Source organism: Corvus moneduloides, chromosome 16 (assembly GCF_009650955.1).
Source record: "Corvus moneduloides isolate bCorMon1 chromosome 16, bCorMon1.pri, whole genome shotgun sequence".
NCBI lineage: Eukaryota > Metazoa > Chordata > Aves > Passeriformes > Corvidae > Corvus > Corvus moneduloides.
In genome coordinates this window covers 15,521,032-15,532,156 of record NC_045491.1, presented here as the reverse complement: position 1 = coordinate 15,532,156, position 11,125 = coordinate 15,521,032, and the positions used below count along the sequence as shown (strand labels likewise).

Here is an 11,125-nt window from a genome sequence, read left to right as displayed (position 1 = left end):
GGGGGGACGCGCAGCCCCCGCAGTGGGGCCCCCGCGGGGGCCGGGCAGGGGGCCCAGGGGACACCCGGCAGAACCTGTCCTGCAGCTCCCGGCGGGGCCGGGCTGTGGGAGGGGGAGGGCTGAGCCCACCCTGCTCTGCAGGGCCGGGTCCTGCCCCTCCAGGGTGACAGCCCAGCCCCAGGACCCCCCGGCGTTCCTGCTCCGGTGGCCCTGGACCCACGCAGACAGTGCTGGGGGGGCTCTGGGGGGTGGTCACCTGCCACAGGTAGGTCCCTCAGGTACCACGTGGCTCCTGCCAGCCCCCCATGGCCCCTGCCAGCCCTGTGCCCTGTGAGCCCCCTCAGTTTCTGCCAGCCCGCCATGGCTCCTGCTAGCCCTGTGGCCCCCTGCCAGCCCCCACAGCCCCCCAAAGCCTCTATCATCCCCCCACTATCCCCCTGAGCCCCCCCATGCCCCAGAACCCCTCTGCCAGCCCCCCAGAAGCCCCCCCAAAGCCCCTTGCCAGCCACATGACCCTGCTGTCCCCAAAGCCTTGAACCCCAAGGCTCCTGTGAGCTCCATGCCCCTGCCAGCCCCCAAGCCCCCTGATAGGCCCCACAGCCCCTGCCAGACCCCAGACCCCCGAGCAGCTCCTCAAGGCCTCTGCCAGCTTTCAGAGCCACTCTGCCAGCACCCAGAGCCCCCCATCAACCCCTCAAGCTCACCATCAGCTCCCAGAGCCCCACATCAACCCCCAGAGCCTCCTCCCCAAAGCCCCTTGCCAGCCACATGACCCCTGTCACCCCCAACTCCCTGAGCCCCGTGGCAGCCCCAAGGCTGCTGTGACCTCCCCCCCCCCCAGAATCATCCCCCTGACCCCCCCAGAAGCCAGACCTTGCTGGAAACAGGGATGGGGTGGAATAGGGATGGGATCAGATGGAGTAGGAGAGGATGGGACAGGACTAGGGCAGGCCGAGGTGGGGTAGGATAGGATGGGATGGGGTGGGGATTAGGCCGGATGGGATGGGGATAGGGTAGAATGAGGTGGGACAAGCTGGATATAGGAGAGGATTATATGGGGACAAGAAAGGATAGCATAAAATGGAATAGGGACAAGACAGGATAGGATAGGGTAGGATAGGGTAGGGCAGATGAGGTGGGACAGGATAGGGATAAGGTAGGATAGAATGGGAACAGGACAGAGTGGGATGGGACGGAACAGGATCAGATGAGGTTGGACAGGATGGGACAGGATGAGATGGGACTGGAACAAGACAGGTCAGGATACCGCGAGATGGGATAGGATGGGATGGAGACAAGGCAGGTCAGGATGGGCTGAGATAGAATAGGATGGGACAGGATAGGACAGGACTGGATTGGATAGGATGGGATGAGTTAGGATGAAGATTGGATGTTATGGGGACGGGGACAAGGCAGGTCAGGATAGGACTGGGATAGGATAGGATAGGATAGGATAGGATAGGATAGGGACAAGACAGGTCAGGATGGGATAGGATAGAGCAGAGTAGGACAGAGCTATGGCAAGATGGGCTGGAATGAGGTGGGATAGGGACGGGTCACGTTGATATAGGATGAGATAGGGACACGAGGGATGGGATAGCATAGGATAGGGTAGGATCAGATGGAACTAGGGCAGGATGGGATGAGGTAGGGTGGAATGGAGACAGGTTAGGATAGGGTAGGACGGGATGGAGCTAGGGTAGGATAGAATGAGGTAGGATGGGATGGGGACAGGTCAGGCTGGGATAGGATAGGGTATGGTAGGATAGGATAGGCGATCTAGGGCAGGATGGGATGAGGATAGGATGTGATGGGTATTGGAGGGGATGGGGACAGCTCAGGATGGGATGAGGTGGGATGGGTTGGGGACAGGGCAGGATGAGGGTAGGACGGGATAGAGTGGGATAGGATAGAGTAGCATAGGATGGAGCTAGGTCAGAACGCGACGCGGTGTGACGGGCCGGTGCCAGCAAGGGTCGGTACCGTCCCGGCCGCTCCAGTCGCCCCCCGCCCCGCCGTGTCCCGCCGCGTCCCGCCGCCGTGTCCCGGTGCCGCTCCGGCCGCGCTGCAGCCCCTCCCGCCGCCTTTGTTTACGCGGGGCCGGTGCGGGGCGGGGGCGGCGCCGGGCGGGCGGGGGCGGGCGGGGGAGCGGCGGCGGCGGCGGCGGGCGGGAGCCGCGCTCGCTCCAGCTGTTTCCCGCCTTGGGCCGCGGGCAGAGGCCGGAGCCGGGCCGGGAGGGGCTGAACCGGGCCGGGACGAGCCGGGCTGGGCTGAACCGGGCCCCCCGCCCCCGTTATGGAGTACTTCATGGTGCCGGCCCCCAAGGTGCCGGCCCTGCAGCACTTCAGGAAATCCGAGAAGGAGGTCATCGGCGGGCTCTGCAGGTGGGGGGGCGCCGGGAGGTCCCGGGCTCGGGGGGCTCGGGGGAGCTGGGGGGGCATGGCGGGGAAGAGGGGAGCGGAGAACGGGGGGGAGCGGCGCGGCCGCCGCGGCCCCACCGCCCGCACGTGGTCCCGGCCGCGCACATGGGGCCGGCGGCCGCGCGTGGCCCGGGCGGGGAACGCCGCGCCCCCACCCCCGCCCGGCCCCCGCGGGTGCGGCGGGGCGCGCTCGGGGCGGGGGGCGCGGGGCGCGGGGGTCCGGGGGGCGCGGGGGTGTGTGTTTACCGCCGGGCCTGGCCGTGACTCTGCAGCCGCCCGGAGGAGGCGGGTCGCGGCCGGGGCTGCCGGGACATGTAGTGCGGGAGCGGCGGCACAAAGCCCGCGGACACGCGGGGAGCCCCGGCGGGCGGGGGAGCGGCCGGGGACGGGGGCTGCGCTCGCGGGGGCTCGGCGGGGGCTGGCGGGGGGCGGGGGGGGGCCGGGGGCCTCGGGGCCACGCGGGGCGGCCTTGAGCCACCCCCTCCCCCCCTCCGCCTCCCCGGGCCTTGGGCTCCCGCCCCCGGGAGCTCTGAGCCCCCGTGGGCCCGGGTCCGCCGTGGGGCGGCGCGAACCGTCGGGCCCCGCGGGGCTGTGGGGCAGCCTGGGCCCCACGGCACGTGTTGGGGACCCGGACCCTCGGGGTGCTGCCCTTGCCCCACGGCGTGGGGGGCTCCGTCGCGGCGATCCCGGGGGGCGGCCACACCTGAGCCCCCCCGGGGGTGCAGCGGTGGGGCAGAGACCCAGGGCAGGGGGGGCGGCTTCACTGGGGTCCCCCGCGTTGGTCTCTGCGGACCCGTGGGTTGGGGGGTGACTGCATGGGCAGGGGGATGCGGCCGTCCCGCTCGGAGCACGGCCCCACACTGACCCCGGCACGGGACAGAGCTCCGGGAGCAGCTTTCCCACTGCCCCGAGCTCTGGGAGACCCTGCCCTGAGCTCAGGCTGCTGGCTGACACCCTGCATGGAGCTCGGGGTGCTGGGGGCTGCCCTGCTTATGACCTCGAGGAGCTCAGGAACACCCTGCCTGCAAGCTCAGGGTGCTGGGGGACAGCCTGCCTGTGAGCTGGGGGTGCTGGGGACACTTGACTGTACCCTTATTGTACACTCAGGTGTACCCTGACCCTGAGCTTAGTGAGCTTAGGAGTGCCCTTCATGGAAGCGTGGAGATACCCTGCCTCTGAACTTGGGGATACACTGCCTGCAAGTTCGGGAACACGGTACCTGTGACCTCAAGGCACTTGGGGACACCCTGCCCACATGGCTGTGCCTCCCTTGCCCACAGCACCAGTTGTGGTCAGTGTTGGACATGAGCGGACAGCGGGGCATCTGCCATGGGCCTTGTGCCTGGGCCTGGCTCCGACACCCACATGGGTTTGTTTCCCACGAGGTCCAGGCGAGTGCAATGTCCTCGCCAAGGTGGGAAGGACCAAATTCTGCTTGCCCAACACAAACCCCACAGCACCAGCACTAGGCTGGGGACACCCCGGGGACTCCAGTGGGTGCCACCTGCTCCCCCTGCCTCTGTGCTGCCCCATCCCTGGCCATGCTGGGTGTCTGAATCCATGGGTCTTTGCCCTTTCTGTATTTCGCTGTCACTTCTCAGGTCTCTTCCCAGGAAGAGCAGCTGGGGCAGGTTGCGGGAGGTCTGCCGGTGAGGAAGCAGGCTCTTCCTCCTTCCCCGGTATTTAAGAAACCACTTCCGCGCTGCCCAGTCCTGGGCCTCTCCATCCCATTCCCCTTAAGTTTCTGGTGGTCCAACATCCTAGAGCAGTGCTCCCGCCACCTCCTTATCCCAAAAGGGATGATGTCTCCAAGACCTGCACGGTTGGTGTGTTTTGGGGACAAGTTTGGGGCTGGTTTCAGCAGGAGCAGGGAGGTGGGTGACAGCCACCACCAGATGGGAGCCCTGTGCCACAATCCTGCTGCAAGCAGCTCTTGTTCCATGCGGCAGAGGCTGTTTCCAGGGAGAGGGGCAGACCCCTGGGCACCCATTCCAGCTCCACACCCCCAGGACACCCACTGGGAACTGCATGTGAGGGAACCAGTGCAGTGGGTGCTTGGCACCCAGCGTCAGCCTGTGCTGGGACACTGCCTCAGAGGCTAGGGACAAATGTCTTCCTGGCCCTCATGGGCTGAGCTGGGGTCCCTCCTCATCCCCTTAGGATACACTGGGATCCTTTCCTATACCTCTAGGGTGAGCTGGGATCCTTCCCCATCCCTCTAGGCTAATCTGGGATCCTTCCCTATCTGCTTGGGATGAGCTGTGATTCTTCTCTATCTTGTTGGGCTGAGCTGGGATCCATTCCTGTCCCCTTGGACAGAGCTGGGATCCATCCCCTTCTTAGGCTGAGTGAGGATCCTTTCCCATCCCTCTGGGATGAGCTTGGTCTTTCCCCATCCCTATGTATCTTGGAGGAGTTGTGGTGCATGCCCCAGTTGCAACAGGCAATGATGAGTGGCCAGCGAGCCTCCGGTCACTGCCTGGGCACACGGTGGTGCTGCATGTATCCGTGAGATCCCTGGGCTCCCAAACCACCGTGGTTCCTCCACGGCCTCGCCAGGAGGGCAATGAGGGCGGGATGCTGGGCTTTGCTTCCCAGCCTGGCTTTGGCAAGGCTCCGGGTGGAATGTTCCCATCTCCCCGTCCTGGAGCCGCCGGGCACCTGGACGGGCGGCTGGAGCCCGTCTTATCTCGCCTCGCGCCGGCGGCCCAGCTCCTGTGTTTAGTCTTTAGTGCCTCGCAGCATCCCCGGCGCCAGCGGGTGCTGGGTGCCTGCACTCTGGGGAGAGTTGGCACGGTGCGATCCAAAACCTCTGCCCCGCTTCCCTCGGGGAAGAAGTAGGGTGTGGGTGAAGCCGGACCCCACAGCAGTGAGCTTTGCTCAGGTCTGGTGCTCTGGACCTGTGGGTGTTGGCTGTCTGGAACTCTCGCCCTCCATGCTGGCATCATCGCTGGCTCCGGGAGGCATTTCCCGGCCCTTCTGCGGGGCAAGGGCGTGGGGGGCGAGGAGGCAACGGCAGGAAGCAGGCAGGAGCTGCGGCTTGGGGTGGGACGGGGGCTTCTCTGCTGGGAGCTGTCATCTGGAAGCCATCAGCGGGGCGGGAGGGAGGGAGCCGCCTTCCCAGGGCCACACACGCCGGCCGGCCCTGCAGGGACACAGCCGGCCAGCCCGCAGCCTCCCTTGCCCAGCCGGGGGTCCCCAGCTCCCCTCGCCCAGGCTTGGCACTGGGCAGTGTGTCTGAGCCCAGTAGAACCAGGGGGCTGCAGCAGGGCCACTGCTTGGCCAGTGCATCCCCCAAAGCTTTGGATACAGGGCTGGAGAAACCCACCCACCTGCTTCGGTGATTGCCAGCACCGCAGCCATCGTCCCCTCCGCGTTACCCATCCCTGTGGTGGCTTGGAACCATCATTGCAAAGCAAGGGGGGATGCAGTGAACTGGCAGCAGGGGTGCAGCGCCCTCCTCCCTAACCCCGGGTCTCTCTCGCAGCTTGGCCAACATCCCATTGACTCCGGAGACCCAGCGGGACCAGGAGCGGCGGATACGCAGGGAAATCGCCAACAGCAACGAGAGACGGCGGATGCAGAGCATCAATGCTGGCTTCCAGTCCCTGAAAACCCTCATCCCACACACGGACGGGGAGAAGCTCAGCAAGGTGAGCGGGATGCACACGCTGGTCCCACACATGGAGGGGCTGAAGGTGGAGTTGGGGTATTTGGGTGTTAATTCGGTGACGGAGCTCTCTCCTGGGGAAGTTTCCCAGCAGGAGTGGCTGTGCATCCCCAACCCGGTGTTCTGGAGTGGGGTGGGAGTGTGTGACAGCCCCCAGTGCCCCGGGAGCAGGGTGACATGTTCCTGGGTGAGATGGGGACCCCACTGCAGAGTGGAGTGGGGTAAGGAGGCAGCCGGTCAGGTTCCCAAGGTGGGTGAACTGGGGCGTTTCACCACGGTGGAAGTCCCAGGGGGAACCTGGGGTGAAGGGGACTCTGGGAGGAGACACCGAGGACAGGCAAGGAGCAGTGCTGCTTGCAGAGCTTGTCAGGAGGAGGCCTGGAGGGACGCTGGGGTCTCTCCTGCCTCAGCATGCCCCTCCTGGCTCCCCCACAGGCAGCCATCCTCCAGCAGACGGCCGAGTACATCTTCTCCCTGGAGCAGGAAAAGACTCGGCTACTGCAGCAGAACACGCAGCTCAAGCGGTTCATCCAGGTAGTGCCCAGGGGGTGGGACAGGAGTGGGTGGGACAATCCTGGCTGGCCACAGAGGGGACATCATCGTAGTTCCTTGGGGTCAGGGTGGGACCCTCTACCCTGATCAGCCAGTTTCCATTCTCCTGGCAGGGCAGGGAGCCCCATTCAACCTGGCATCCCATACCTGGCAGGGGAAGAAGGCTTGGGATCCCATTTTCCATTATTTCCACCCATTTGGGGTATCGGGGATGGCCTGGTGACAGCTCAGGTGCTGTGGTTGAACTGTCCTGGGTGTCACAGTGTGAGAATCAGGTTGGCACAAGGCTGTGGGGATGAGGGTCACATGCAGGAGCCCATCTGTCTCCAGGCATCAAACACGACCCCAGGGAGACCCTTTCCTGCAGGGAGCTGTGGTGGGGAGTGGCATCACCCAGATGTCTGGATGGCAGGGAGAGCATCCGTGCTAGCCCCCTTTCCCTGACACCACATTCCCATGGCAGGAATTCAGTGGCTCCTCCCCGAAACGGCGACGGGCAGAGGACAAAGACGAGGGGATCGGCTCGCCGGACATCTGGGAAGATGAGAAGGCCGAGGATCTGCGTCGGGAGATGATTGAGCTCCGGCAGCAGCTGGACAAGGAGCGCTCGGTCCGCATGATGCTGGAGGAGCAGGTGAGGCCAGGTGCCCTCTTGCAGCCTCTGCCATGTCCCCAGTGAACCCCATGGACACCAGCAGTGCTGTGGGGTCACTGAACATCTGCTCTGGACACCGCTTCTCCATGCTCGTCCGGGGCTTCCTGGCTCTGCTGTGCCCACGCCACTGAGGGGGCAGCTGGGGTTCAGCGGGGCCGTGCCGGACTCCCCACTGATACCGGGGTTCTCTGGCCCGCAGGTTCGCTCCCTGGAGGCCCACATGTACCCCGAGAAGCTGAAGGTGATCGCTCAGCAGGTGCAGCTCCAGCAGCAGCAGGAACAGGTGAGGTTGCTGCACCAGGAGAAGCTCGAGCGCGAGCAGCAGATCCGAACGCAGGTGAGTGTGCCCCAGACACCCCCAGGCACTGACACACAGGGGGTTGGTTTGGTGATGGACTTGGCACCTCCTGTGGGCAGTGGTGTGCTGGCAAGGCTCCCACCCTTGGTGATTTGGGAAAGAGGTGGCCCAAAGCCCCCCACAGAGCTTGGGGCTGCGCTTGCAGGCACCCCGTGTTTCAGGGAGGGACTGTGGACTAGACCAACTATGGTGGCTTCCAAGAGGCTCTGTTCCCTGGCACAGAGGGGTTTGTACAGGGAAGGTCACTTGCTGCCAGGCAGGATTTCAACTCAGGGGCTTCACTTTTCTCTGGGTGGCTCCCACTGAATTTTAGGGATCCCCAAACCACTCCCTGCCACCCAACAGTCTGGGAAAGGGGAGCGTCAAGCTGGCAGGCGGTGGGGATGGGAACCTTCAGCCTTTCCCCCGAAGCACCTGGATTTGCCAGTGGTGCAGGGAGGAGGCGAGCGCTGTGCCGGCACCGGTCCCTGTGCACTGCCGCCCTCGAGCCCAGCCCAGGGCCACGCCACTCCAGGAGCTTCAAAGGGAGGGAAGAACACCAGCTTCTTCCCCCTTCTTGGGCTTCTGCAGAGCCGTGTCCCTGCAGGGTCCCTGCTGGCTGCCTCCTGGGGAAGTTCAGCCTATTTTTAGGTGAACTCTCCATAGCCTCCTGCTAGGGCGGATCTTCTCATCCGCTGCTCAAGCGAGGATCTCCGAGGGATGTGGGGAATTCCTGGCCATGGAGGGGCTGGCACTTGCCTCTCCTGGCTTCAGAGCCCAAATCATTGCCCTTTGGGATACGGGGAATCCTTCGTGTTCCACTTTGCAAAGCTGAGGCGGCAGCAGCTTTCAGCTGGCATCCTCCTGTATCCACTGGGATGGAGAACTGGGGCAGCTGAGTGATGCTTCAGCTTTTATGGAGCTTGGGCTCTGTCAACAAGCACGAGGTTCTCCCCACACCGCCATGCCCAGGTCCCTGCTCACCGGGCTTTCCCTTCTGTCCCCAGCTCCTGCCATCACATGCTCCCCCAGCGCCCACCCACCACCCCACCGTGATCGTTCCAGCGCCGCCTCCCTCCCATCACGTCACCGTGGTCACCATGGGCCCATCCTCGGTCATCAACACGGTCTCCACGTCCCGGCAAAACCTGGACACCATCGTTCAGGTAAGCTGGGGAGCGGTGGGGGGTTTGGCAGTGGGGGGCTCGGGGGGTCCCTAACCCCTGGGGTGGGTCAGAGGGGACCCCAGCGATGTCCTGACAGTCGGTGTGTGCCCTGGGCAGGCGATCCAGCACATCGAGGGCACGCAGGAGAAGCAGCTGCAGGAAGAGGAGCAGAGACGCGCCGTCATCGTGACACCGGCGCGCGCCTGCCCCGAGCCCTCCGCCTCCGACACTGCCTCTGACACCGAGGGCAACGACAGTGACTCCATGGACCAGAGCAAAGAAGAGCCCTCGGGGGATGGGGAGCTGCCCTGACACCCCCCGGCCAGCAGCCGGGGAGGGAAGCCAGGGCGGGGGGGAAACGTCAGAGAATATGCTGAAATTTTTAAAAAATACAACGCGATTTGGGTCTCTTTTATGACCTTTTTCCAATACTGTAAAGCAGAGCGTTAGAGGCAGGCAAAGGTCACCCTTCAGCTCCCGGGGGGGTGGGGGCTTGGGGGTGGCCACAGTGGGGCACGGGGGGCTCGGGGCACGGGGGGGGGGCATTGGGGACGGGGGTCACAGCCCCCCACCCTGGTTTGTCACCCCCCACCTGCTGACCCACAGGGAATCCTGCCAAGCCGGCAGCAGTCCCGCTGTTCCCGATGGTGATCCCTTGGGACAGGGCCTTTGGTTGGGATCTTAATTTGGTTTTTTCCTTCTCTTGTGTTTTTTTTCTTTTAATTCAATGTTCGTTTTTAAGCAGGGGGGAGATGCCAAGTGACATGGCAGCATAGGCAGGACAGGGATCCCCAGCATTGGGGTACCACCATGGCTCCCGCACCCCATGTGGGGCAGGGAAAACCCCCTTGGAGAGTAAAATAATCCTGGGATGATGCCATTTGAGCACGGTAGGAGGGCTGGCATATGCCACTCCTCCCTGGCATTTCCAACACCCACCTCCTTGGCACAGGGATGGCAGATTGGGGGCTGATTTTTACACCCCACCCCGTCCCTGTGCCCATCCCTGTCCCCCTACCCCGTTCCCATCCCTCCTTTAAGCACTTAATCTGGTTTGTGGGGTCCGTCAGCTCCGAAGAGCTTTTCTATTTCGTGATTGTGTTGCTTGGGTCTGTTGTGGCGGGTGGGGGGTCCCCGTTTTGTGCGTCCCCCCCTCGCCCCGCTGCCCCCCACCCGGCTGTAGGGTTTTAGGCCAGTCTTGTGTAGAGCCTCGGTGGTATTCAGTAGGTTCCCCCCAGCTGCAGCTGTTTCTCGGTTCCTTTCCCTTTTTTTTTTTTTTTTTTTGTTTTGTTTTGGGATTTTTTTGGTTTTGTTGGTTTTTGTTGGGTTTTTTTTTTGTATTTTTTTTACAATTTTCAGGTCTTTGTGTTGATTGAGAAGCTATTCTATTTTGTTAAGAAAGTTGAAAAAAAAAAAAGAGGCTCGTGCCTTTGTAAAGAAACAAAATAAAGTTTGTACTTGGTTTTTTAGAAGTTCGGTCCCGCTGTTAACCTTTGTGGGGACAGGGATGGAGGTGAGGGGACATCTGGGCTGGTTTTAATGAGGCCACACAGCTGAGGGGGGCTGGGTCAGACTTTGTGCCCACTTGCCCCAGGGATGGGGGTATCCATCTCTCTATGGCTCACCATGGAGCTGACTCATGACTTGGGGTGGGGGTACTCATCTCCCTACATGTTATTTTGGGGGAGGCACCCTTCTCTTCCCACAGAGCACCCACCTCTCAGCATCCTCCCATGGCTGTGGGTCCCTCCTGCTGCCCCTCCATGCCATGGCCATCCGTGGTGTCCAGCCAAGGGGTGGCTCTTGCCTGCTGCCAACCATCACCCCCTGCTCCACGCCACTGCCCCCTTCCCACCCCCCATCTCAGGTTCAGGGTCTCCCCCTGCTTCCAAACTTGGGGAACTGTTCTTTGCCCCCTTCCCCGAGAAAAAGCTGGGTCACAGCCTCCCCAGAGTGGCTCCTGCTGTGATGGAGCCCGGGGGTCACTCTGCCAGGGCCAGGCTTTGGGTACAGTGCTGGGTGGCTGTTGCCTACAAGCAAGGGTGCCAGGTGCTGGTGACACTGCCGCTGGCTGTGGGGGACAACACTGCCCTGCGCCACGCTGCCAGTGCGGTGACAGTGGGGACACCAGCAGGGTGGAAGGAACATGTCCTGTTTCCTATGGGGTGTATGGCATTGCCTGGAGTTGGTAAACTGTGGTGGCTTGAGGGGACATCAGATCAGCCTAGGACACGATGTTTGGGGACATCCACCTTTGGGGACGGATGAGGACACTGCAGTGCAGTGATGCTCAGCTCTCCCTGTCCACAAAAACCTGCTCCAGCC

General features: G+C 63.2%; 1 protein-coding gene across 1 annotated transcript; it reads left to right on the top strand.

Moving 5' to 3' along the window:
• The first annotated feature begins 2,149 nt into the window (after window positions 1–2,149).
• TFAP4 (transcription factor AP-4) lies at window positions 2,150–9,296 on the top strand. The gene is made up of 7 exons (XM_032126486.1): window positions 2,150–2,384; window positions 5,908–6,073; window positions 6,526–6,624; window positions 7,106–7,276; window positions 7,497–7,634; window positions 8,642–8,800; window positions 8,918–9,296. Exons 1-7 carry the CDS (start codon window positions 2,296–2,298, stop codon window positions 9,110–9,112), a joined length of 1,017 nt encoding a protein of 338 aa, XP_031982377.1. The 5' UTR covers window positions 2,150–2,295; the 3' UTR covers window positions 9,113–9,296.
• The last annotated feature ends 1,829 nt before the right edge of the window (window positions 9,297–11,125 follow it).